General features: G+C 47.8%; 1 protein-coding gene across 1 annotated transcript in view; it reads right to left on the reverse strand.

The window, feature by feature from the left end:
* Positions 1-10,008: 10,008 nt before the first annotated feature.
* The window catches only part of FSTL1 (follistatin like 1), a 59,085-nt gene continuing 41,110 nt past the window's right edge, over positions 10,009-27,983 (reverse strand). The window contains exons 3-11 of the mRNA XM_054388015.1: positions 21,555-21,659; positions 20,204-20,333; positions 19,012-19,044; positions 17,358-17,488; positions 14,215-14,333; positions 13,383-13,495; positions 12,094-12,204; positions 10,357-10,454; positions 10,009-10,076 (exon numbers count right to left, since the gene is read on the reverse strand). Of these exons, the coding sequence (XP_054243990.1) occupies positions 10,032-10,076; positions 10,357-10,454; positions 12,094-12,204; positions 13,383-13,495; positions 14,215-14,333; positions 17,358-17,488; positions 19,012-19,044; positions 20,204-20,333; positions 21,555-21,659 (885 nt within the window). The 3' untranslated portion in view covers positions 10,009-10,031. The remainder of the gene's footprint in view (positions 10,077-10,356; positions 10,455-12,093; positions 12,205-13,382; positions 13,496-14,214; positions 14,334-17,357; positions 17,489-19,011; positions 19,045-20,203; positions 20,334-21,554; positions 21,660-27,983) is intronic.

The raw sequence follows: 27,983 nt of genomic DNA on the forward strand, positions 1-27,983 counted from the left end.
AAATATTTATAAACATTGGTAAGATTGCCCCATCATAGTCTTCTCTAGGTGGAAAAGGCTCAAATCCCTCAGCTTCTTTATAAGAGAGATATTCTAGTCCCCTAATCATCTTTGTAGCTGTTTGCTATACCCTCTAAAGCAGTTCCCTGTCCTTGAACTGGGGAGCCCAGAGCTCAACACAGTTGTCCAGATAAGGCCTCACCAGGGAAAAGAAGAGGGAAAGGAGAACCTCCCTTGACCTGCTTGCCACACTCTTTGTGATGCACCCTAGGATGCCATTGGTCTTCTTGGCCACAAGGGCACATTGCTGGTTTGTGGTCATCCTGCTGTCCACCAGCACTCCCGGGTCTTTTTCCACAGAGATGCTTTCCAGAAGCAGCAGCAATGTGTGATGACAATGAGAAGATTCACAGCCTTTTGCCCTGAACAAAGTCCTGGCTGAAGAATCACAAAATCAAACACCTCCAAGAGACCTCCAGGATCAAGTCCAACCGATCACGCAACCCTAACTAATCAACTCGACCATGGCACTAAGTGCCTCATCCAGGCTTTTCTTAAACACCTCCAGGGACGTCGACCTCACCACCTCCCTGGGCAGCCCATTCCAATGGGCAAACACTCTGTTTGTGAAGAGCTTCTTTCTAAGATCAAGCCTGAACTTCCCCCTGCACAGCTTGAAACTGTGTCCTCTTGTTCTGTTGCTGGTTGCCTGGGAGAAGAGACCAATTCCCACCTGGCTACATCCTCCCTTCAGGTAGTTGTAGACAGCAATAATGTCTCCCCTGAGCCTCCTCTTCTCCAGGCTAATCAACCCCAGCTCCCTCAACCTCTCGTTATAGGGCTTGTGCTCCAGACCCCTCACCAGCTTTGCTGCCCTTTGCTGGACACATTCCAGCAACTCAACATCTTTCTTGAATTGAGGGGCCCATAACTGGACACAGCACTCAAGGTGTGGCCTAACCAGTGCTGAGTACAGGGGCCCTGCTCCTGCTGGCCACATTATTCCTGATCCAGGCCAGGATGCTATTGGCCTTCTTGGCCACCTGGGCACACTGCTGGCTCATGTTCAGCCTGCTGGCAATCAGTACCCCCAGGTTCCTTTCTGTCTGGCTGCTCTCCAGCCACTCTGTCCCCAACCCCAGCACTGCATGGGGTTGTTGTGGCCAATGTGTAGAACCCAACACTTAGATGTGTTAAATTTCATTCTGTTGGAATCTGCCCATCTGTCCAGCCTGTCAAGGTCCCTCTGCAGAGCCCTTCTACCTTCTAACAGATCAACTCCTGCTCCCAGTTGGTGTCATCTGCAAACTTACTGATGATGGACTCAATGCCCTTGTCCAGATCATCAATAAAGATATTGAACAGGATTGGGCCCAGCACTGATCCCTGGGGGTCACCACTAGTGACAGGCTGCCAGCTGGATGTGGCACCATTCACCACCACTCTCTGGGCTCGGCCCTCCAGTCAGTTCCTAACCCAGCGCAGAGTGCTGCTGTCCAAGCCACAGGCTGACAGCTTGGCCAGGAGTTTGCTATGGGGAACGGTGTCAAAGGCCTTGCTGAAGTCCAGGTAGACTACATCCACAGCCTGCCCCACATCCACCAGGTGGTCACTTGGTCATAAAAGGAGATCAGGTTGGTCAGGCAGGACCTGCCCTTCCTAAATCCATGCTGGCTGGGCCTGATCCCGTGGCCATCCTGTGGATGCTGTGTGATTTCACTCAAGATGAACTGTTCCATAATCTTGCCTGGCACTGAGGTCAGGCTGACAGGCCTGTAATTCCCTAGCTCCTCCTTCCAGCCCTTCTTGGATGGGCATCACACTGGCCAGTTTCCAGTCATCTGGGACCTCATCAGTGAGCCAGGACTGTTGAAAGATGATGGAGAATGGCTTGGCCAGCTCATCTGCCAGCTCTCTCATTACTCTAGGATGGATCCTGTTCGGTCTCATAGACTTGTGGGGATCCAGGTGGCTCAGCAGGTCTCTTACTTCCTCCTGATTACAGGGGTACTATACTGGATCAGTATAGTTATTTCTTGTCAGTATAATTTTTCCCACTTTATAAAGGTTGTGCTGTTTCAGCTGGATCAGGATAGTTTGTGGCACAAGTCATGTAAGCACAAGAGTAAGGTCACGTGAGTTTCGCTCCTGTCTCCTGCAGTGTTTTATGTCTGTGTTCTCCCAAAGTTGTGTCCTCTGAACTGGTTCCAGTTTGTTCAGGAACTGAGCCTTGCAATAGATTAGTTTGTTCCCATCTTACAATAAAAATACCTTGCAAATGCAGCTCAGAGCCTTGATCAGCCACTTCAATAGTGTATTTCTCAGTTTGAAGCTTAACAGTGCTGGAGAAACATGGAGTGCTTAAGTGCATGTAGTAATTAGGCAGCACAGCAACTCATTGATAATCAGTGTGCTTAACTCCACACACAGGCTGGAGTCTTCACCAGGCTTCTGCCAGAGGCAGGCAAAAGCCTTCCTGCTCTTCCTCTCTCTCACCCCAAAATAATTTCCCCTTGGTAAGTATGCATGATGCACAAGGCAAAGTATTTATAGTGCCATCTAGCTCAAGTCGTGGCTGACACTTCTTTCCCTTTTCTTAAAATCCTGGGAAATTTTAGCAGTAGAAAGCAAAGTAATAATGCAGCCCCACTGCAGTTGAGCAGCGACTGGCAGGGGACACCACCATTCAGGCTGCTTGTGCAGCAGCTGGTACATGCTAAAGAGGCCATATGGTGTGAAAAGGGACATGCAAGAGGCAACATTTGGTTTGGGGTTCTTTTTTTAAGCAACTTTGGAAGGAGCACATCAAGTGAACCAAAGTAATGCAGACTTCTGTTGGACTGTCACGTGCACAGGAGAGCCCACAGTGAGGTGGCCAAGCCCATTATAGTTATGGGAGGTAGGCATGGTAAGCCATTATCCTCCTGTTCTGTGACACCATTAAAGGCCATTTCATCGTTCAGATCAGCAAAGATGGCATGAGGCATGCAGCCCTGTCTTCCTAAGGTTGTATCAGAAACAGAAGGAACCTCAGGAACCACCAGCCAATTCTTTCATGTCGGAGTAGGATCAACTATACTTAGTCTATTCCAGATAGCTACTCCGCTGGTCGTCAAGGAAGCATCTTCCTCCTCTTTGCTAACCTTGACATTCAACAGCATTTCCTGATGTCTCATCAACTTCACTGCCATAACTGAAGCTGGCATCCCATGCACCACAGAAAGATGAGGAGGTTCATCTTGGTAGCAGTCTCCAAATGATTATAGCTTTCATAGAACATCTTGAGTTGTAGGGTACTTTAAAGATCATCCAGTTCCAACCCCATGGCAGGGATTCCTCCCACTAGACCAGGTTGCTCAAAGCCTCATCCAGCCAAACACTTCCAGGGATAAGGCATCCACAGCTTCTCTGGGCAACCTGTCCCAGTGTCTTACCACCCTTATAGTAAATAAATTCTTCCTAATATCCAATCTAAATCTACCCTGCTCTATTTTAAAACCATTGCCCCTTGTCCTAGCACCACAGGCCCTGATACAGTCTCTCTCCAGCTTTCCTGTAGCCACCCTTTAGGTACTGGAAGGCAGCTCCCTTGCCTGCTCCCCACACATCTTTTGATGCAGCCCAGGGTACAGTTGGCTTTTTGGGCTGCCAGTGCACATTGCCAGCTCACCCAGCTTGTATTTGTGCTTGTGATTGCCCTGACCCAGGTGCAGGACCTTGCACTTTGCCTTGTTGAACTTCATGAGGTTGGCATGGGGCCATCTCTCCAGCCTGTCAAGGTCCCTCAGGATGGCATCCCTTCCCTCCAGCATGTTGACCACACCACACGAGTTCATGTTGGCAAACTTCCTGAGGGTACACTCGATCCCACTGTCCATGTCAATGATATGCACCAGTCCCAGTACTGATCCCAGAGGGACTCCACTCATCCCAGGTCTGCATTTGGTCACTGAGCCATTGATTGCAACTCTGAGAGCAGCCATCTAGCCAATTCCTTTTCCAGAGTGGTCCATCCATCAAATCCATGTCTTTCCAATTTAGAGGCCAGGATATTGTGTGGGACAGAGCTAAATGCCTTGTACAGTCCAGAAAGATGGCATCAGCTGCTCTTCCCTTACCCACCTGAGTTACTCCTTTCCCATGCTACTGTTTTTTTGGGGCCAGACCAGCTGGACCACCAGGACACTGTGCTGAAACACAAACTCACAGACAGGAGCTTGTGAACAGGTGGCCCTCACAGGTAGGCAAAAGGCCTCCATTTGTGGGACAAGCACCTATTGATTGGGAGATGCTTAAATGTTTTACTTCCCTTCCCACAGCCTACTGACCTTTAGATTCACTGTTTATAAAACACGCTCCTTCTCTCACTCTAGCAGGTGGTTTCCCACCTGCTTATCACTTGTTCTTGGGATACAGTTTTCCTGTATCACTTCATTTTCTTATCTGTTCCCATATGAATCCAAAGGTTGGCAAACATCTTATTATGTACCACCCCTGGGTTCCCACATCCACCAATGCTGTGCCCCCATCATAAAAAGCAGCAAATTTTTCAGGCAGAATTTGCCCTTGGTGAAGCCATGTTGGTTGCCACCAACCTCATCATTTTCCATGTGCGCCAGCAGAGCCTTCAGGAGCATCTGCTCCATTATCTTGCCAGGCAGGCACTGAGGTGAGATTGACTGGCCTGTAGTTTCCAGGGTCTTCTTTCTCTTACTTTTTAAAGATGGGGCTTATGTTTCCCCTTTTCCAGTCAGAAGGGACTTCACCAGATTGCCATGGCTTTTCAAATATGATGGAAAGCAGCTTTACAACTTTATATACTCGTGCCCTCAGGACCCACAGATGGATTTGTGCACTTCAGGTTCATCAAACCTGGTCTTCTCTTGCTGTGGGCAGGTCTTCATTCTCCCAGTCCCTGTCCTTCTTAACTGTGCCTAAGGCTTCTGTTTTGTCTTCCTAAGTCACGTTTTTCAAGGCCTTTAGTTATTTTCACTTGCCTCCTTCTTTCCACCTGATCCAGAGGACCTGGGAGTCCTGGTGGGCAAGTTCACCATGAGCCAGAAATATGTCCTTGTGACAAAGAAGGCCAGCAGTATTCTTCGTAGCATTAAAAAGAATGTAGCCAGAAAGTCGAAGGTGGTTCTCCTCCTCCTCTACTCTGCCCTGGTGAGGCATTTGGAATGCTTGCCAGTTCTGAGACAGGGAACTAGTAGAGAGAGCCCAACAGAGGGTCACAAAGATTATGAGTGGACTGGAATATCTCTTATAAAGAAAGGCTGAGAGACTTGGGCTCTTTAGTTTGAAAAAGAGAAGACTGAGAGGGGATCTTATCAACACTCATCAATATCTAAAGATGTTACAAATAAGGGGGAATAAGGCAAGGAATTAATATTTATTTGTTAATTTGGATCCGTTTCCCTCATAACATAATACAAAGGCTACAAAGGTTCCGTAGTTCGGTTGAGGGTTATCTTGACAATAGGAATGGTTACAGGTAGTTTGAGAACAGTATTTGGAAAAGATAGATCCAAAAGTAGCAGTAATACCCCACTAGAAAAAGGAAGGAAATTCCTGGAGACTTCAGGAATGTATCCAATACTCACAATGCTGTTTGCTGATAATGGGAATTGCTCCTTTTTTCCCTTATTATTCGTGAATCCTCCTGAACTGCTTCAGCTGCTTAGTCCATGTGTGTGGTGGGGGGAAGATCCGAGAGAAAGAGCTCTCTTGCTCTGCAACTCACGTTTTTTTTTTTTATCAAAGCCACCTAATTTTTCTCACATCACCATGGAGAGCATTTCCAAAGCCAGACAAACACAAGTGGGTGCCAGTAACAGTTAAGGATCTGTTCCTTTGCCCAGACTTGTCCCAGCACGGGTTCTATGTTTTACTCATACTGCCCTGGTAGGGCACATGGCTTGGGGGAAGGGCTCATGTGAGTTTACTGACCCACAGCCCTGGCTGGGGGGGAGCTGTCTCCCTGCCTCCCTCTATCCCAGCTTCTCCACTTTCCCCATCTTCATTGCGGGAGAGAGGTGGGCTTTGGATGTACTGCCAAAAAAGGGTGGAGATCAACAGGATAGGGTTACGTTCTTTGCAGTGGTGCCCAGTGATAGGATGAAGGGCAATGGGCACAAATTAGAACACAGGAGGTTTCACTTAAACTTAACATCCTTTGAGGATGCTGGAGCACTGGACCAGGCAGCACAGAGAGGTTGCGGTCTCTTTCTTTGGAGACTTTCAAAACCCACCTGGAGGTGTTCGTCGGCAACCTGCTCTAGGTGAACCTGCTTTAGCAGGGGGGTTGGAATAGATGACCACCAGAGGTCCCTTCCAACCCCTACCATTCTGTGATCCACCCATTTTGTGAAAGGTACTGCCCCAAATATACTCAGCTGAGGCTCCCCCAGCACCACAGGGACAGAGCAACTGTCCAATCATTCATTGCCCAAATCTCTCTGTATTTTCCCATTCTACAATGGTTTAGACTTTCCACCAGTAGCATGATGCCAGGATTCATCTTGTGACATCACACAGAAAGAGCTGCTAGATTTTTCCTTTCTTGATGGCACAGGTGAGTTGTGTGCTGGGGAAGCAAATGGGGGACACTGAAAAGATTGTGGGGCAACCTTATCATCAAGAACATGTGGCTGGGAAGCAGGAGTTGTGGCAGCCAAGCTCCGTTCCTGCTGCTGGCTCCCACATGACTGCAACTTCCACTCCTCTCTGCTGTACCTCAGGTTCCCCAGCTATAAATCAGAGAGAGCTGTGTCTCTCATCTGTAACACACATCAAGATCCATGCACAAAGGTGCAAAAAGATGGATGGTTTGTGTTTGGTTTTTGGTTTTTTTTTAAGAGGAAAACAAGGAATGCAGCTTGTGAGAAATAAACCAAAATATGTAATTTTTTAAAATTTTGTTTTCATTTATTTGGCAGTAATATCCAACCCCTCCCCCCCACTTCAGAACAATTACAAAATCAAGTAAAATAAGTGCACTAAGGAAACCTACAGAATACTGATAAATTTCACACACATAGGGATTACAGAGGGAGGAGTGGGACTTCTTTGACTTCTTTGTTGCTTAAATTTGGCCTTTTGGGGGGGAAAAAAAAAAGCGCCTTCCCTGCTCTTTGCAGCCTGCACAGCCAGTGTCCCAGAGGGCAATAGCTGGAATTCTGCACTTCCCTGACCGGCCAGCTTGCTGCGGGGTACTCCCTGGACATCTCTCACCCAACGGCTGCCTATCCCCTGGGCATGGGGAGGTGAGATATTTTGGTTCCCTTTGGGTACCATAGCCCTTCAAACTGGCATTGATCCCCACAGTTGCACCATCCCTTGAGGGCAAGAGGAAAAGGCTTCACGTGTTGGTAGCCCTTTCCATGGTGGAAGCATATTCATTGCAATCCTATCCCACTTGTCCGAGGCTGTCCTAGGATATGCTGTATGGCTTTGTCAGGGAGCTCAGCTCACCTTGCCCAAGACAGCAGTCCATCCCTTTGCCTCCAGTGCAAGTGCAAGCTCTGTAAACCTCAAAAGCCAGCACCCACCTCTCCAGCTGTCCCCAGCAGCCATCCTCATCGACCACACATCCACAGGAAGGGGCCTACAGAACTTATTGCATAATGCATCTTACAGAAGCTCTTCAGCTGTGGATTTGCCTCCACTTCCTGCTTCTCCCAGTTGGAGATCTTCCTGACTGGACAATAAAATGTTATCTCCATCCAGGGAAAGCCTTTAAGGCAAGCTGTTGTGTTTTCTCTAAGGCACTTTAATGATCCAAGCTGAACGAAGTGAGCTGGGAGGCACAAACTACCTTTCAGAGCAGGGATGGAATAAAGCAAAACATTTATTAACAATGTTCCTGTGACTTCACATCCAGCACATGAAGTTGTTTCACTCATCCTGTTGGGAAGGAACGAGGGTACATCTAATGGGTGCTCCTAATTCCACCAACCACTTTTCATTCAGTGCCACCAGAACACAATGACTCAGTCCCTGAGCAGCATTGTCCACGTTACCCTCAGTTCTTATGGTCTCATTCCCCCCACCTTCACAGGTGACAGCTTCTCAGACCCTTATGGGAAAAGAACAAACCTCCTTCTGTATGATGCCAAAACCTCCAAGCATGGCAGGGTAGAGTATGATTCTCTCTGAGTCAAAGTTAGTGGAAGTCCTCTGGGTTCATATCAGGGAAACAGCTCAAAGACCAGACAGCCTTTAACAAATCTGGCTCATGGGTGAGACCAAGGGATGGACCAAGATTTCTCCTTTTCCTACACTAGTTAGGTAGCAGCTCATTCTTGCTCTCCAAGGAAAGCACTGTGCAAGAAGGGAAATGTTGGGACAAAAGTCCTGCTGATCTTCACTCAAGCAGAACATGATTTTGCAGATGCATGGGGAGTTTCACTTGAGTAAGTGCTAGAGACTGCAAGACACCTGGCAACAACTGCTGACGTTGCTCACAAACACAACTGTTTGGGATGCACAGCAGGGGTATGAAAAGGACCACAGAAACTGGATGTTCAGGTGTGGGAGTGTATGAAATACATTTGACAACTGCAGGAGGAAAATCATCAGGGCTTGAGGGTACAGAGGTGAATGTCAACAAAACAGTATTTCATTTCTGTCCAGGACCAATGGTCTGAGCAACGCATCAGACAGAAATGAAGGGATGTGAGGGTGGTCAAAGATGATTTAATCAAAGATACTGTGAAATATGTGAGCAATGAGGCTTCCAGCCCTGACTCCAAACTCAGAACCTGGAGTCAAAGAATAACCCTATTGCCTCATCCCAGAGGGAGATGGAAAGCCTAAGATGATGGCTAACAGCCCAGACTCCAACTAAACAGCTTTCTATGTAGTCAAGCCTTTTAACAATCCTACTAACGAGACTGTCTGGTTCCTCTGTCTCTAGATTACTTGACACTTCCTTCTGGGCAATTTAGAGAGGCATGAGCATGGACTCTGACCACATGGTCAACACTAGCTAACGGAGCAAGAGACAGAGAGCTGCAGTGTTGATCTGTGCCTGGTCAAACTAATTACAATCCACCCCTGTCTCTTCTTCCCATGAGGGACATGGCTTGTCCCCAGCTGAGAAACACCTTGTAGAGCAGGGCTCACAAGTTGCTTGTGATGTTTGCGGTGGCTGAGCACAGGTGCAATACAAACTGTGCACGGGTATCACAGCACTGTCAACAATAAAAACCCACAGGCTGGGTTTTCATGAAAGATCTAGAGCTACAAAAACATACAAAAGCTGAATTACTACCATAGGAAATAAAGTAATAAAAAACAAAACAAAAAGGGGAGTCAGCATGTGAATGTGGTAAGAAAAAGATATGATAGCACCTCTAAGGAAGGGGCAAGGAGAGTAAGAGTGAGATGAGGTCAAAAGGAACCATGTTGTGTTAGAGCCCACAATGTACTGGAGGAACTGCTGGGGACAGTACGGTGGAAAGCAAGGAGGAACGTGCTGGACTCACACCAGCAGCATGGCACCACAACTTCCAGGTGTCACACCAGGCTGACCAGCTTTGAGGAGTTTAAACCAAAGGGGAGGGTAAGCAGGCCAAGGTCCTTGGCTAATGATGCCCTGCAGCACATGTGCTCAGCCACAAAACTGCTGGGCCTGTATTTCTGCAGCCAAGGATTGATGTGTGGATTGAAGATCCCCTTTTCTATCCAGCACTGACCTCCATCCTTTCCCCAAATCCAGGGGAACAACAAATCTATGTCAGCTCTTAGAGGGAACAGATGTCTACTCTGAGAGAGGGTCCCAGAGGCTGCTGCAGGTCCCTTCCAGCCTTCCAAGGCCCCAGCAATGAAGCTCCCTGAACAGGTGGGCTCTGCTCCCATTTTCTGGCCCCATTCTCTGTGTATTACAAAACAAATAACCCATCGCTATACAATGTAAATATCTGTGACTGGGCAAGTGTAGCAGACACTTGCACATACTGAGATCAACACTGGAGGACAGGGCAGCAGGTTGGGCCCATCCTCCTGGGCTCCTCCAGTGTGGAGGCCCCTCACATTTCCTTGGTGCTCATTCTCTTGGTCTTCTCAGCTGTCTCCTAGAGAAAGAGAGCACAGAGGTGAGGCTCCACACTGACACAGCAGTGCCCTGAATCCTTTGGTCCATCCACAAGAAGTGCTAATACTGGCTTGTACTTCAAAGCCTCACACCTGTATTTGTCCCCACAGGCAACAGCGATGCCCTTTACTCTGCTCCCCCTTACACCACAAGTATCTCCAAGTGACAGAAGCAGAAGGAATTCCTATAGCAAGGAGAGCCTTAGAAGAAGCTCCACTAGCAAGGAGAGGCTTAGTACAAGCAGACCTTCCCACACTAACCTGATGCTTCTGCAGTTCCTGAACATATCTAGCCAGCTCCTCCTCAGTCAGATCTTGATTAGGTTGCTGTCTCTGAGCAGGCATCTTCTCATTCTTCCCTGCAAACAGAAATGGAGTTCAGTGTTATCACAAACAGGGGATACAAATATCAGAGTCTGAGCCGTGGTAGAACAAGAGGCAGGTTGACTACAGTATTCCTTAAGCTTAGGGAGGCCTTGCTGGAAGAAGGTATGGGCTGGCTTCTAGAAGGAAAACGGACCTGTGGCTGCCTGGGACTTTGGAATCTGGATATTCAGTTTGTCCCTATCTCCCCCTCCCGTGTAATAAAAATAATAAAGCCACAAGGAAGAGGCTGAGTATTATTCTGAAGAAGCACCTATAATTAGCTCAAACATCTTGGCCTCTTACAGGCTAAAAATGGAAGCTCAGTGCTGGTCCAAGGAGGATAGCTGGTGCCTTGCAAAAAGGTAATTTTGCTCAGGGGAGATGCCTCTTGATGATATAGCTGATCTGATTCTCGGGTTTCATTATCCCTCTAACACATAGCCTCTAACCTCTCTGCTACTCTGCCATGGGCACAAAGTACAAGGAATTGTTGCCCCACTCTGCTTCTGCTGAGGATGCAGGGAAAAAAGCAGGCAGTAAGACCAGGAGTTGTATACCAACTTTGAAGGTTGGTATAGAGGAGGCAGCAAAAAGAGTCTGCCATTCAGCTGCTTAACCTTAACCTCTGGGACCTACCCACAGCTCCACTGGCAGCTCTATTAATATTGAAGTTGTCTTTTCTGAGGTGAGTTTCTGCTGTCACAACCAAGTTTGGGCTGAGGTGATCCCAAAGTCTCTGCCTCAGAAGGCTAGATAAATGTGAATAATACCTTTTGCTGCTTCCCTCTTTCCTCTGCCCAAACTATTGGCTATAGATCTGAACAAATGTACTGCTGACAGCTTCTGCACAGCACTGAAAACAAACCTCAAGCAAAGCTCTGTTTCTAGGGAAGAAAGCCATGAAAAACACAGTGCAGTGCTGGGAGGGTAGGCATGACTCCTTGAAAAGTAGATTGCCCAAGGCCAGGTAAATCCCTGGACTGCCTATGAGAAGGCAAAAGGGGAGAGATGTTGTTCACAACCCTACCAAGACTTCTTACAGTTGTAGCACAGGTGTCAAAATTTAAAAGTGCCTTCCAGAAGAAGAATGGACAGACCAAGAACCCTGTGTTCTTGTGATCACCACCTCCCTTCATCTCCCTTGCTGTTATTTTCTTCTACAGTTTTTATGGCAAGAAGCTAAAGTGCTTTCTTGGGCCTACTGGATGAAGTCTTGTATCCCCCCTCTGGGGTAAAACAGGACTCTAGCTCCTGTTGTACACATACACTGAGGATACTGATACCCATACAGGAAAGTGGAGTTGCATGTATGGTTGCTGACAGTGACCTCTTTGGCCTGTGTAATGCTCCAAGCCATCTGGATGCAGAATAGCTGTGGTCTTGGAGATTTGCTGCTGAATTTTCATAACATCAAATCCAAACAACAAACCCTCAATCCAATTACACATTTTTTGACCTCTAGAACAGAACCAGCTTGGGTTTGGTCAACCTAAAGCACAAGACGGCAATGTAAATACCACCCATAGAACAGCTGAGAGAGAAGGAATTTGGATAGCTGGTGCCCTGAGAAAGACAGAAAGCGAAATTCCCTCTTGTAGAAAACCAGAGTAATTGTCTGGAGAGCATACAGACCCTCGCATGTCATTGCAGTGCACACCCAGTTCCCACAGGCACAGACGCAGCGGTTGCACTCCACCTGGGTCTCTGCTCCATCCTCATAGTTTTCATCTTCCAGGGCACACTCTAGAAAGGAACAAAATAAGGGCAGTGGTTGTGAGACAGTAAGCAGACAAAAGACAACATACTTTGGAGATGCCTTGAGAGAGGACAGGTACAAGGTTTTGAAGACGTTCATCCTTCCCCTAACCACCAGAAGTTTCATAACAACTAAAACGTTCATGCTGGATTTGGTGAGTGAAATCAGCCAAAAAAATAATTTGGGAAAGTCAAAGACTTAAATTTGTTTCCTCAAAAGAATACATTTCAATTCCAAATGAAGCCTCAGTACTGGATTTGAATTTCTTAATTTGCTATATATAGATGAGAACACACAAAGTAAAAGTTTTGGTTACTCTGAAGCAATTCCTGTTGCAGGTGGGAATTTAAGCAAATTATTTGTCTATTTGCTGTTGCCCTGAGAAAGAGAGGAAAGAACCAAGGGTTTCTCATTTCAGCTCACATTCCTTCTCACAGCTCCATTATATGTTTAAGCCCAGGCCCCCAAACCCTGTATGGTGTTCAGTGAAAACCAGCTGATCATGTTCTCTGGGGGAGATGCAGCAGCCCTAGCTTCCCACTGAAAAAGGCCACAGAGATTTCAACTTTTGCTCCCTAAGAAGCACAGCCTCTGCCCACTCCTCAGTGCTACCACAGTGCGATGTAAATCTGGCACCTCTGGACTGGCACCCCCTGAGGAGACAATGCGATGAATGACTAGGCATGCCTGGTCAGCAGAACACTAAGCTTCTTCCACATTAACTGTTGCACTAAGCAGGATTTGGAAGGATAGTGAACTTTGAGATGTTCACCAGGAAGGCTCCCTGTCTGAAAGGCAGAGCATAGCAGGACTTTGTTCTGACTTTCCTAAGTTATCCAGACGTGAACTCCTCATGTGATTCATCTCTCCGCTGTTACATACAAGCCTTGACCTTCCAAGCATACCATACCCATTTGACCTATACTCTTGCTTCTAAAATCCCAATCTTTTTCATTAGAAGAGCTGTTTGAGCTCCAGGATAGAAAAAGTAGTACTTTTGACAAAGCAGGGACAAGGGGTGCACTCAGATGGGAGATAGGTGTGTATGAACATTATTTCTGGAAGTGGAGTTGCAGCATCTAATGTTTCGCCCAAAGTTGGTCTCTTTCATTTCTTCTGTTCCCAGGACTCATGTCGTTCCTGAGTACAAGCGAGGAGTTCTTACTTTTCTCTGGTGGGTTGAAGGATGGACTGAGGCACTTGAGAAATTCATTGAAGCTGAGCTTCCAGTCCGCATTTTCATCTGACAGCTCGATGAGGGCATCTACACAGAGTCCCCTGAAAGGAAACACAAAGGTGTGTTCTACACAGGGCTGCACTAGGTTGATCCCTGCTCTGCTGGCTTCGTAGTACAGATGGGTAAAACCAGTAGTAACTAGGAAAGCTCTGAGATGCCTGACAGAAGTGGCTTCTGTACTGAAACCTCATTGGATATAGAGAGAAGAAAAAACAGCCACAAAATACCCCGTCTGGCAAAAGGCTGGGAAGTGGGGGGATATTCACAACAGCAGGAATAGGAACCTATTGACATCTACATGCTGTCACATGGGTCTGCAAGCAGAGCCTAACCACAAGCAGCCTGTTCTCCTTATTGTCTCACACGCACAAAAAAGGGAAATCTCCCAAACTGTGTTTTCATGCTATGCTTGCACCAGCACCAACTACAAGCTGCCTATAAGCTGTGTTTCCCCACCACCTTTCTTGTACTGGATGTAGCCAATTTATTAGGAAATTTTAATTTCTGTCACCCAACTCACCTTCTGGCTGCACACCTACTAGATTTAAGGCCAAAGAGGATTGGAATACAAGTGATGTGAAGGGTAAGGGCAGGATTGCTCCTTTTGGTGGTATTCATACCCAACTGAGTGAGAAGCCACTTCATACAGTTATCATCGTTAGTGAAAGCCCTAAGTGATACTTTCCATGAGTGGATTTTCATGGCCCTCCTTCTACCACACCTGGCCCCTTGCTCTTTTAGCATCCTGTTCACTGCCCACCTGAGCAGCTTGTTGGTCTCCTGGTCCATGTAGGTGGTGATGTTGACAGCAGTCTCATTCTGCTCCACGAACTTCAGGAATTCAGTGGAATCCAAGCGAGAATCGCCATCATCAAAGCTCTGCAGGGAAAGATGGGAGGATGTGAGAGGGTCTGATTTATCGGTTCAGGATACCCCTTCTCTTCTTCCTCTTCCATTTGTACTTAACATTTTTGAAGCTTAAGTGAAACAGGTTGCATCATCCCTGTTCTGCACAAAGAACAGAGGCTCAGAAGAAACCAGCAACATATCCATACTAGCATCAGAACTGGGAGACGGGAACCTAGCCTTCCTCTCACTGATAAAATACACTGCCTCTCATTCACTTCCTGCTGCTTGATTTATGGCTCTAACCCCATTTCTTTTTGTTCCAGCCAGCTCTTAGCCTTCTTATATATCTCCTGCTTTTAAGCAGACCAGTTGCATTCAAGGAGGTGTCAGTTTTCCAATCTGTGCAAATCCAAAGCTCTGCGTGGACTGTGACAATGAAAATCATGCAAAGCAATTTTCAGCTGATCCCAAAGAAGAAACAATTTAATGAAACAGCACAGCACCTCACCACCAACTTTTTAGGGTCTGGACAGGACTCCTGGCACTGAAGACCAGGATTTTTAGCCCCTTCGTGTTTGGAGATGTCAATATCACAGTGCTGGGCACTCAGCAGGAACTGCCGGGCCCTCTCACAGACAGCTGCATTGCAGTGAAGGGAAAATGAATTCTGCACGCAGACTGCTGCTGGCTAATTTTTGCTGTGTGACTTGGGGCAGGTTACTGTTGTCTCCTCATGCAGTGCTTCCAGAAATGCTGGAAGAGACACCACCTGTTGTTACCTCTATGTGGCTTAGTAGAAACCTGTTGGTCTAGGAAAACTACTCACACACTGTAGACAGCACCTAACTGCTCCACCAACGTGTTTCCGTTCTACTGGACTTTGAAGCCTCTCGTCCCGCTATTCCTTGTGGAAGTGGCTGCAGCTCCCTCAATGACTCAGACTCAATTAAGCTAGATTTCCTGCATTTCAATGCTATGGTCTGCATTTACATGTTCCCCCAGAGACCCTCCGAAACAGAGCAGCTTCCTGCTACCAGTCTCACTCATCTTTAGATAACATCCTTCGAGGTCATGGCCTGCCTGATGTACAACCCACATCCCAGTGATCCACCCAAGTCAGGTTTCCAGGAGGTAAACAGCTTACTGACACACATACAAACCTCCCCATCGAGGAGAAAAGGGAAAAGCTTCGTGACATCTTTGTCTTCAGCGTTTCTAACCTGCAGGGTAGGAGTTAGGCCATTTGCAGAGTGGGAATGAGGAGTGGGCATGGCAGAATTCCTTAAGCGACAGCAGGCCCTCACTGGTTGAACAAATTTTTGTGTGTTTGAACCCACTTAGTTTACTTTTCTTAGATGTATCTCAAGTTGTTTCAAGCTTTGAATTCTGCTTTAAAAGTATTTCAAAGCCTTAAGGATTGTTGATATGGTGGATTATCACCCAACAGAGAAGGAAATTCCCCCTTTGGGCTGAGAAAATGCTTTGTCATAGAAACTTTCACCCACTTCTGTCTGGGATTGGTGCTCCAGGAAAAAGGGGACAATAAAGAGATCATAGACAGAACCATAGCATTGCTTTTGGTTGGAAAAGACCTTTAAGATCATGGAGATCAACCGTTATCTAACTCTACCAAGGCTGGTGCTAAACCATGTCTCTCAGCACCACATCTCTGCATCTTTGAAATACCTTCAGGGATGAGGATTCAACTAACTGCCCGGAGAGCTTGTTCCAGTGTTTGAAAACCCTCTCAGTAAAGAAGTTCCTTCTAATATCCAATCCTAAACCTCCCCTGGAGCAATGAGGCCATTTCCTATCACTTGTTAGCAAGGAGAAGAGACGAACCCCTACCTTGCTCCAGCCTCCTTTCAGGCAGTCGTAGAGAGCAAGGAGGTCTCCCCATGAGGCTCTGTCTCTAATCTATGGCCACAGGTTGACTCCAGGGCATGGATGGGCATGGGGATGGTGGAGGTGACCAGGCTGTGCCATGGTGGTAGAGAAAGCTTGTGGCTGGCTCATGGCAAAGCCCATGGTCTAGAGAGGCTCTCTGTGAAGGCTTCTGGAGATGCTTGCAGGGGGAGGGACTGAGTAGCTCTGCTTTGCAGGACCGGAGCAGCTTTCTGGTGCTGGCAGGTGCTAGTGGGGGTGCCTGAGGCAGTAAGCCAGAAGTGGCTTTCCACAGAAGGAGCAGCATTAATGGCTACAAAAGCAAAGAAGCTCTCTGGAGCCCAGGGACCAGCTCCTCTGTCTCACCAGGTGGTACCATTGCCATGGCAAATGCTCCCAGCGCTAACTCCTGTCAGGCACCTCTCACCATCAACAGCTTATGATTTAAACACTCTCCCCTTTTCCCCACCTGCTCGTCCAGCTCTGTTCTGAAGGCTTTGAAGTCTTTCTCAGGAGTTGTGCATGAAGGGGAGGGATGAAGCAGTGCGTGTGGCAGAAGCATGGAAGAAGCTGTGATATGCTGGTTACAAAAGGGGGTGGAGATGGGCAGACTGACAGGGAGGAGGGAAGAACAGGGTTATTGCAGGGCTCGAGACTCATGGGTGGCTCTGCTTTCTTTGCAGAGCATTTGTAACTGCCAGCTCTTGGCCACAACTGGGCCATATTCCTTGCAAGCAAATATTCCACTTGAAGCCCTCAAGCATCCCCTATTCCCCCTCAGCATGGCCTTGGGACTGCCTGGAACAAAGTACCAGCTGCCTCTGCTCCAGCCTCCTGCTCCTTCTACTTGCATTTCCAGCACTTTCACCCATCTTTTCACCTCTGGCTATCTTCACTCCCCCTGAGACCAGTTCTTTTCTCTGCTGCCACAGGCAAACCTGACCTGACCTCCTTTTCCCCAGGGAAGGGCTGTCCCACAGCTATGCCAGTGGCTCCATCAGCAGCTGCTGCAGGCAGCCTGTAACATGTCATGCTGCGAGACACACCAGGCCTTTCTGTCCCACAGCTTGACACGCTCACCACGCACTGGAGCTCCTTGGGTGAGGGCTGCTTTGCAGTGACAGGACAAGGAATGTTTACCTGCCCTGAGCCAGGCACTTCTCTACTTGCCTTGAAATACTTGTCCAGGACTTCACTGTAGTTGCTGCCTTTGGAGAACCATCCATCTGGAATGATCTCAGCTTCCAGCCACTGGATGACTCGGCGACGAAGCTCATCCCTGTCTGACTGGTAGCAGACCACTGTTATGGGAGAAGGTGTAACAGAATAAAAAAGCAAGAGTGAGAGAAATGAAGCTGACAGGGAGACCACAGGCAGACAGCTGGCAATAAAAAAAGCAGTGAGCCAGCCCTGATGGCAAGTTGCAGGCAGCTCCATCCTTGGAGACGTGCCATAGGCAGATGAAAGCAGAGGTGCTGCACACTGAGCAGTGGACGGGCTGTGGGCGACACCGTGTGGCAAGGCCGGAAAACGACACTCCTGCCAAATCCCTTCTGCCTTCCCATCCTCAAAGTCTGTGGAGTAACAACCCAGGGTTGACTCTTGGTCTGAAGTGATAGATGGAAAAAGGTGACTGACTGGCCCTGATGGCAGCGTCCCCAGACTACCCTCAGGTACCAAAACCTCCATCCTCTGCAAGGGCAAAGACTATCTCAGGAGATTTAATTTCTTCAAAGCCCTGACTTGCCCACTCTGATGAGAAATAGGGAGTCAAGTTGGACTTGTTCACAGTGCTCTCCACAGTAACAGGTTTCTCTCAGTGGCTATCACCCTGTATGCTAACACTGAAATATGTGTTTAGAAGCAAAACTGAAACCTTTGATCTGGCTTCCATGAGTTGTAACACCTGCCCACAGGTCAGTGGAGCCAGAAAGGCAATTGGTGTGCATTTGTGTCACTTGCACTACAGACCTACTTCTGAATCCAGTGACTACAATTGCAAGTGGATGGACAGATGAAAGAAAAACCTGCAGGGATTTTGCATATTTAATGTGCACTTCCTTGAAATTACTTTGAGGTGGTGGCCATGCCCTGACATGGTCCTTTCCTTTATGCCTGTACAAGGGTTTGCTCTCATGTCCTAGGCAGCTCAAGCTGATGATTGTACAGCTCCAGCTGTGAGAGGCCATGGATGGAAAAATGGATCCTCTGATGAAGCACAGGCCATGGCCCCAAAATTTATAGGCTAACTACACAAGGCAATGCAAAAGAGGAGAAATCAGGCACAGGAAATCAAGACGACTTGTTGGCTGATGGGAGAGGTGGTTGAGCTACAACTCCTGACTCCCCAGACAATGTCCCATTCATGACACAGTGCTGTCTCTCTGCCTCTACACCCACTGGTTAACCACTCCTGAAGCAGTGTCATTTCAAAAGAATGCTCTTGGAGTTAGGGACATAGCTCCACAGTTACTGTGTCTTAGATCCCCAATGAACTATATGAAAGAACATCTCCTCTCTCAGTCTATGTGACGAACACGGCCTGTGTCCCTAGAGGCAAACTTGGTATTGTTGCACCTTCTGCATGCTCAAGAATCCCTGAGACAGCCCAGCACACTGAAGATGTAGGAACTCTGAAAGCTATCAAGGTGTAAAGACCTGAGCAATCATATTTCAGTTGATTCATCAACTCAGACTGTGCTACAGCCAGAGCAAGAGGTATGACTTTTACATAGAGCTGTGCACATCCCCCAGCAGACCTCCTTCCTCAACTCATTTCCCAAAGGCATAGAATCCCCAGCCAAGCAAGATGATGTCTTCTCACCTGGACTTGCAGCTGGATTCTCAGACTTCTTTTCTGTTAATCAAAGACAGGAGACAACATTTCCGATGAAACACGAAGCAACACAAACCTCTTCCCACCCCAGGTGCTGCTTGGGCAAAAGCAGAGTAACCCAAGAGTCTTTGGAAACATCAGGGCCACATATACGATTAAGGGAGTGGAACATCTGTCAGCCCATGGGTAGACTGAGGACTGTTTAGATTGGAGAAGGCTCAGGGGCGATCTCATCGATGTTTATAAATCTGATGGGAAGGAATGAATAAGACTAAGCCAAACTCTTCTTCATGGCGTTCAGTAACAGGGCAAGTGGCAGCAGGCACATACTTAAATACATGAAATTCTCTCTGAACATAAGGAAACACTCTTTTATTATGTGGCTGGTGTGGGGTAAGTTAAACAGACCCACTGTTGAGGCAAAAATCCTTGCTCCTGAAGTTCTTGTGGTTCCTCATGAACTCAGATGGCAGTCTAGGCTTTGGTGGTCTGACCTTTCCTCAGCAGGGAGACCGAGACACCTGCCTGGCTGAATCCACAAGCTCAGAGAGAAGCAGGCAGCAGCATGAAGTTGCCAATGCCCCCCCTTCCCAGAAACCCTGCGAAACAGTAGCTCCAAGATCCCACCATGACCAAGGTGTCAGGGTTCTGAGTACCCTAATGAAGGTTTTAATGACCCTGCCAACCTCACCTAGGGCTTCTATCCACCCTCTCTACCCACAAGCCCAGTGGCTCCATTTCAACCAATGTCTCAGCCCCTAGTCCTTGCCTGGGATTATGCTGTAGGTATGTCTGTCTCCAGCCTTGTTGGAACCATTCTGATACCTGCCAAAGACTGTTTATCTAGGCCCTTAACTGGTGACTCTTCCCACCTTGATCTCAGACCTGCTATAGACTGCATCCCTCCAGACTTATCTGGTGGTTACTGCCCTGTGCCTGATTCTGGTTACTATCATCACACTTGATTTCATGGCTTCAATTCAGACCTGTTTCATCACCAGAAACTTCCCCGGTGACTTGGGACTCTTGGTTGAACCTAGTTTTCATTCTCAGGCATGCCCAGTTTACCCCACTCAGTGACTGTGGAGCAAGGTCCTGGCTGGTGAGGCCTCTGCCTTGCCATCATGCTTGGCTTCTGATTCTCTCTCAGATTGCAGCTGGCCCTCTTCACCGTGCTTACCTTTACAGTGGCCATCATAATCCACCTGGATCTTGGAGCCAGTGAGGCAGGCATCACGGTGCAACTCACAGTGGTTCAGGTATGTCTTGCCATTGCTACCACACACAGGCCTCTTGTGAGGTTTGCATTTCTGTGATAGAGCCAGAGAAGACACCATTTTACCTGCCTCTTCAGGACAGCTAGGCAGAGACAGGTGAGTCCCAGCATTAGGCCAACACAACAGAAGCCTTTGGCACAGTCCCCTTGGCCTGACAGATGCTTGAAACGGGTTGAAGCCACTCATCATCACCCCAGAAAAACCTGCAAGTGTAAGTCTGTGGATGAGGGTTCAAAGGCTTCATTTTACCTCAGCCTCTGTGATCACCAACAGGACACTTCCTGAAAGCAAAGCCCAGTGGAAAAACCAGTGCCCAGCATAAATAGTAATCCTGCAGCTGCTTCTTTGGGTGCCATGGATGTGCCCGCCTGGAGGTGTTTCTGACAATCTGTTTTGTGCATCTCTGCTTGCTCATCTCTAGTGCATCTCTTTGTAGGCTCTGCCCACCTTTCTGCAACCAAATGCAGAAGCCATTGGTCATGAGCAAGAGGGAGAATTCAGTGCTGTGAGTTCAGGCTGTGAGTTTCTTTTTCCTCTCCCTTTCAGTCTGGCCGAGTCTGCCCAGCATGCTAAGACTCTCTTCCTGCTTATGGGGCATTTCATTCTCCAGTGCCCAGGCTGGCTGCATCAGAACTGCAGGCTTTGAGAGAAGTGGAAACAAAGAGCCACAGGCACCATCCCAGGAGCCAGGCAAGAATGGTTTGAAAGCACAGGGCAGAATGGAGCAGGGAGACACTGTGTCTCCACATCTGGGAAAGACTCTTCTAATCATCTCTGACTCCCCGCTGGATGAAGCTATTCATCCTCCCAGCACTCTACCACAATTATTTCCATTTTACAAAAACTGATTTTTAGTAGGGTGCTTGTAAACCTCCTCAAACAAGACACCAGTGAGGGCAGGCTGCCTTGAAGCTCACAGACCATTCCCTAGAGTGTCCTCCAAAGCCAGCTGCATATCAATACCCTACTGGGCTTTCCCAACAAAAGACCTCCAGCCAAGTCTCCTGTGAATGTGAAGACACTAGGCAGTTGAGCAAGCAGCACAGCTGCAAGCTCCAGAAAATATCTACCCTATGGGGCTGTTCCCACACACACACACACACACTGGAAAAGGCCCTGCTGTTTGAAGAGCCAAGGGAAATTAGCAGCTACTCCAATATCTCAATCCGTCATGGGATCCGTCAGCAACTGAAACCCAGCTAAAAGGTGATGGTGGTGACACCTGCTCCCACAGAACCTGTGCTGCCCCCGTACCTCAATGCAGAGGCAGGTTGGCTCTCCCTTCTCAGTCATTGCACACTCCCGCCCAGCTCCACAGAAAACATTAGCACAGATCTTGGATTTGCTCCTTGGTTCCTCCTGAAAGATACAAATTAAGAGACAAAATATATTCAAGTTACCCAGAAAAGCAGCAATACAGCTTTAAAAAGTAGCACATTTACTTTGCAGACTGGATCAAAGAGAACCAAGGTAGTAAGGCACAAGTTACAGAACAAGAGAGACATGACTACAATAGATGGACAGCTCAGAGAACAACAAGGAGCAGACACAAGGGCTAGGGCTATAGCCCCCGCAACAGAGAGCTTCCTTGAGGTAATTCTCAGACAATCACCAAGGACAGATGGAGTAAACACAAGCAAAAGAAAGGCCTAGCATGAATGGCAAGACTGAAAGAGTTGGGGCTGTTCAGTCTGGAGAAAAAAAGGCTCCGAGGTGACCTTATTGTGGCCTTCCAGTATCTGAAGGGGGCCTACAAGAAAGCTGGGGAGGGACTTTTTAGGATATCAGGTAGTGATAGGACTAGGGGGAATGGAATAAAGGTGGAAGTGGGGAGATTGAGGCTGGATGTGAGGAAGAAGTTCTTCACCATGAGAGTGGTGAGAGCCTGGAATGGGTTGTCCAGGGAGGTGGTTGAGGCCCCAACCTTGGAGGTGTTTAAGGCCAGGCTGGATGAGGCTCTGGCCAGCCTGATCTAGTGTGAGGTGTCCCTGCCTGATTCTATGATTCTATGATGTCAAAGACTGCTGCCTTCAAATTTTTTTTCATGGAGGGTAGAGAGCAGAAATGTCTTTGCTTAAGATATTTAAGAAGGCAACCATAACCCTGGAGAAAGGTGTGACACCAAACAGGTAGAAGAAATACACTTCAAAGGAATAAACACTGTTAGAGATAATTATACAATAACCACACAGAGAAAAGATTTCCTGATTTCTGAGAGCCAGCAGTTGACTTATGCCTTGCAACACAACTTATACACTTTACTCCTAGCAAAAGTCATCACAAGTAATCTTGCTGTTTAGGTAACTGTCAAATCCTTTTTTTTTCAATCCCATTGTGTTCCCAAACTGGTGACACCTAGCAAGGAAGATTTCCACAGGCTCATCAGGTTTTCAATAAAACTGCCATGTCTTTTTTTTTCTTAGACTTGCAAAATAGAAAATGGTTCCAGGGGTTCAGACCTGGGAGATCCTGGTTTAGTTCCATGCTTTGTCATTAACTTCCTTTGTGACTCATTTCATCTAACATGTTCCACCTGTACATTAAGTATCAAGCTGAGTCTAGCCAACTGGCTTCCTCAGCAGCTTTCTGTCAGAGACAGAAGAGTGAGGAATGTAAAATGATCAGCAGAATAGGTCAAACCACGTCTGCCATGACTCCTCTCTCTTAGCACACAAAGACTTTCTTACCGTCTCGAGTATTACTTTTGACCTCTGCTCATTTGGGCTTTGTACATTCCATCCTATACTTTTGAAAGCAGGTGATCAAAAAGGAGCTTTCAAACCCCCATTTCACATTGAGTTGTTTTCTTTACTGAACATCCCACAGCAACAGCCAAATCACTTACTGAATGACCTTGCCCTGGTCTCCATAATATTTTGTCTGCTGGCCTACTGCACATTCATCAAACCCAAGAAGGTCTTTTCAAAGCACTGCAGGATTCCCTCCATGTTCACACATCAACAATCACCTTTCCTACTCTCTGCAAACGTTCCTATCTTGCTGCTGTAAAAAAAAATATAGTATTCAGACACACCAGTCTTAGCTCAGAACTGGACACTGTGTCCCAGGCCTGCTCACCCTATGAAGAGAGTCAGTTATCTTCCCACTGCTCCTTTGTCCTCCTTTCACATATCATTTCTGAGCCTATGAAAGAGGCTCAGCCCCTTCTACTGCGTGCACCTCTCTTTAGCTGCCTTCTGGTAGAAGACTGGGGCAAATGATCTAGGTGCTTCTGGGGATGGTGCAATGTGAATGCTTCCCTGCACAAAGCAACTTCACACGACTTAGGGCAGGAAAAGAGAATAATACATTTTTCAAAAAGCACAAAGAAAATACAAATCCTCCCAGGATTTGTACACACTTACACACCTAAAACACGCTATAGGCGACTGAGTCTTTGGGCCAGGCCCAAAGAGTGGTAGTAAATGGAATTAAATCTAGTTGGCAGCCAGTCACACGCAGTGTTTCCCAGTGCTCAGTACTGGGGTCCTTTAATCACAGAATCATAGAATCAACCCGATTGGAAGAGACCTCCAAGATCATCCAGTCCAACCGATCACCCAGCCCTAAGCAATCAACTAGACCATGGCACTCCACCACCTCCTTGGGCAGCCCATTCCAATGGGCAATCACTCTCTCTGTGAAGAACTTCCTCCTAACATCCAGCCTATACCTCCACTGGCACAACTTGAGACTGTGTCCTCTTGTTCTGCTGCTGGTTGCCTGGGAGAAGAGACCAACCTCCACCTGGCTACAACCTCCCTTCAGGTAGTTGTAGAGAGCAATGAGGTCACCCCTGAGCCTCCTCTTCTCCAGGCTAAACAACCTCAGCTCCCTCAGCCTCTTTATATCTTTATCAGTGATCTGAATGAGAGGATTGAATACACCCTCAGTAAGTCTGCACATGACACGAAATTGAGTGGGAGTGTTGATCTGCTCGAAGGCAGCAAGGCTCTGCAGAGGGACCTGGACAGGCTGGAACAATGAACCAAGACCAACTGTATGAGATTCAACAAGGCCAAGTGCTGAGTCCTGCACTTGGGTCACAACAACCTAACAAACTCCAGGCTGCAGACAGAGCGGCTGGAAAGCTGCCCAGCACAGGAAGTCCTAGCGGTGTTGATCAACAGCCAGCTGAAGATGAGCTGTCATGTGCCTAGGTGGCCAAAAAAGCCAACAGCATCCTGGCCTGAATCAAGAACAGTGTGACCAGAAGGACCAGGGAAGTGCACTGTGCTCCTGTACTTGGGCTTGATGAGACCACATCTTGAGTACTGGGTTTAGTTTTGGAGCCCTCACTACAAGAAAGACATAGAGTTGCCGGAGCATGTCCAGAGAAGGTCAATGAAGCTGGTGAAAGGTCTGGAGAACAGGTCTGGTGAAGAGTGGCTGAGGGAACTGGGGTTGTTTAGACTGTAGAAAGCAAAGACTGAGGGGAGACCATTTTGCTCTCTAAAACTCCCTGAAAGGAGGTTGGAGACAGGTGGGTATCAGTCTCTTCCCCCTAGTAAAATGTTGTAGGAGGAAAGGGAAATGTCATCAAATTGCACCAGGGGAGATTTAGTTTGGATATCAGAAGAAACTTTTTCACTGAAAGTGTTCTCAAAGACTGGAATAAGCTTCTTAGAGAGGTGGATGAATCCCCATCCCTGGAGGTGTTTCAAAGACACAGAGATGTGGTGCTGAGGGATGTGATTTAGCACCAGGCTTGGTAGAGTTAATGATTGGACATGATAATCTTAGACATCTTTTCCAACCAAAAAGACTCTCTGATTGGAAGTGCTGATCCATTTAAAAAGTTTCAAACAACCTCTGCATCCCCTCACTGAGTCAAAGACCAGAGAAAAAAAGAGCTAGCCACAGGTTTTAACCACCATCACTCACCCACCAAGGTTTGTAATCCAGGTGCCTGGCAATAGATGGCACTACTCTGCCTCCCTTTACCCATGGTCAGGCAGAATTGCCAGCAGCAAGTTCCCAGCCATGTCCCTGATGCCAAACCTGGCTTTTGCCTCCTGGTCTGAGGCTTAAGGCACTACTACAACTGCAGCCAGTGTTGGCAGGTGGCTGCAGGAACCAAGCAGGTATCAGCAGGAACCAAGCTGCAAGACTTCTTTGCCCCTCAACAGCTTGCTGGAGACCAGGCTTGAGATGCAGCTGTTCTGGCCACAGCTCACTCCTTGTACAGCTGAAGCCCAGGAGCCATCATGCAGCTCTCCCACTGGGACCTTGAGTGGGAATGCTGGCAGGGTGACATGGTCAGAAGAGCCTCCTGCTAGGCTAAAGGACCACATTACTCTGAGTTTTCTTATTAATCAAAGCAATATGGTTTTCCAGTTGCTTCTTTTTATTGTTTTAAGCTGTCATACACTGGCAGTGGGTCAGAGCTGGTTGCCAGGTCCTGGCATGGTTGTCTCCACCCCAGAGGTTTGCCAGTGAAAGAAAGGAATCAAGCTGCTCTGCCTGCCTGCCCTCTCACTCTGGCAGGATTTCTCAGACTCAGCTTGCTCATCCCCCTTCCCTCCCAGCAGCAGCAGCCATAATAGGAGTTACCAGGCTGGGCAATAGATTCACCTTCAGTGAAAGCAGCTCTCAGCTTCCACTCCAGTTCTGAGAGCCCCCCACCCTTGCAATGCTCACCCACAAACCATACATTCACCAGCTATGAAACATAGCCCCTTATACTAGTATGCCCTCCTCCCACAATGCCTGAGCCCTCCATCCTTCACCAGACATCACTTCTGCTAGCCTACACCTACCCAACGCTGCATCTGCAACCTGACCCATTGTGCTCCTCTGCCAGGCATCAGCAGCTGCTGCAGATCCTGCCTTCATCTCCTTCAAGGGCCGGAAACATTTTCCTCCACCAGCCTGCACACCAATGAAGTAAGCAGTTGCCACCACTTGGTATTCCTCAGAGCCACACAGCTCTAAGGTGGTTCATGGCATATGGCAGGGTGGGAGGTCTCTCTAGCAGCTCCTGACTGCCTTCCCCCATCAAACATCTTGAGTCTCCAGTGTGTTCTGTAAGTGTAACAGTGTTGGCAGTGGACAAATGGACCAGTACAGTGGGGGTCTGTGAATGAGGCTTTATGATCTTCACTCCTGATTCTCATCTCTCTTCCAGATGCTGTCAGCCACACTAGTTTCTTTTGACAGATATTCTGATCCTATCTTAGACCTTGTCATGTTTGGTCTTTATAAAGCTCCATCTACAGGAGTCGTGAAAGCGAACGGGGATGGCAGCTGCCACTTCAGTATTAAGGAGCTTATTCTTGCAGCTACCACCTGAAAGCTCGAAAAGAAGAAATGCAAAGGTTTAAATGCAAGGTCACACACACAAAAGTCTCCACAGCATTTCAATGTCATTACCCTTAAATTCATTTCAGGATTTGGGAGCTGGAATCATGGTTTTTAACATTGCTTTCTCCCTATGAGCTGCCACTGTCTTTTCTGTCACTGTGAGCTTGGGAAGTGTCACTCATCCCTGGAGAGCATGCTCCAGCAGGCGGAAGGGCAAGGGCAGAAGTCATTGTTCATTGCCGCAGGGTGGCATTTACACTGCCACAAGCAGTGACACAGCAGTTCCTCTCTTCTGCCTTGGGTAAGATGCCTAAGCTCTCCCTGCTTGGCCAATGCTTTCATTCATTCTTCTGCTGCCGAGAGAGCCACCAAGATGATGATGAGACTAGAGCGTCTACCTTACGAGGAAAGGCTGAGAGAGCTGGGGCTGTTTAGCCTGGAGGAGACTGAGGAGGAATCTCTTTAATGCTTATCAGTATCTAAAGGGTGAGTGCCATGAGGATGGAGTCGGATTCCTCTCAGCGGTGTAAAGCGACAGGACAAGGAACCATGGTCACAAACTGGAACACAGGAGGTTCCATTTAAACATAAGGAAAAAATTCTTCACTTTGAGGTTGGCAGAGCACTGGAACAAGCTGTCCAGAGAGGCTGTGGCATCTCCTTCTCTGGAGGCACTCCAAACTCACCTGGACATGTTAGCAGGAAGGTTGGACTAGATGTCCTTCAAAGGTCCCTTCCAACCCCTACCATCCTGTGATTCTGTGAGATGGGAAGGCGTAAAAGCAGGGAGCACAAAGCCAGGACAGGAAGGAGTGCCTGGACTCCAGAGCATCTGTCACAGCACAGGAGCACTCCTGACTTCACCCCACAGCATCCATAAAAGCACAACCTCCCCAGATATCTTCTCAGGCAAAGACCATGGAGAAAGCTGGCAGAAACTTAGGGCAGCAAGGCAGCATCATGTATGCATGGACCAGCCTGGCTGCCAAACGAGGCTAGGAATGGACACTGCGTAACCCTACAGATCAAGCGGATGAGGCCAGGCTCTTTTCAGTGGTGCACAGTAATAAGACAAGGAACAACGTGTTCAAACTTGAACATAGATTTCACCTCAACATGAGGAGAAAATTTACAGTGAGGGTGACGGAGCACTGGAACAGGCTGCGCACAGACAGAGGTTGTGGAGTCTCCTTCTCTGGAGACTTTCAAAACCTACCTGGATGCATTCCTGTGCAGACTACCCTAAGTGATCCTGCTCTGGCAGGGGGGTTGGACCTGATGATCTCTTGAGGTCCCTTCCAACCTCTAATATACTGTGATACTGTGATATGCAGATGAAGGGTTCTTGTGCATGAATGGGCAAGTGCTAAGCACAAGACC

Source organism: Indicator indicator, chromosome 1, assembly GCF_027791375.1.
Source record: "Indicator indicator isolate 239-I01 chromosome 1, UM_Iind_1.1, whole genome shotgun sequence".
Taxonomy (NCBI): Eukaryota; Metazoa; Chordata; class Aves; order Piciformes; family Indicatoridae; genus Indicator; species Indicator indicator.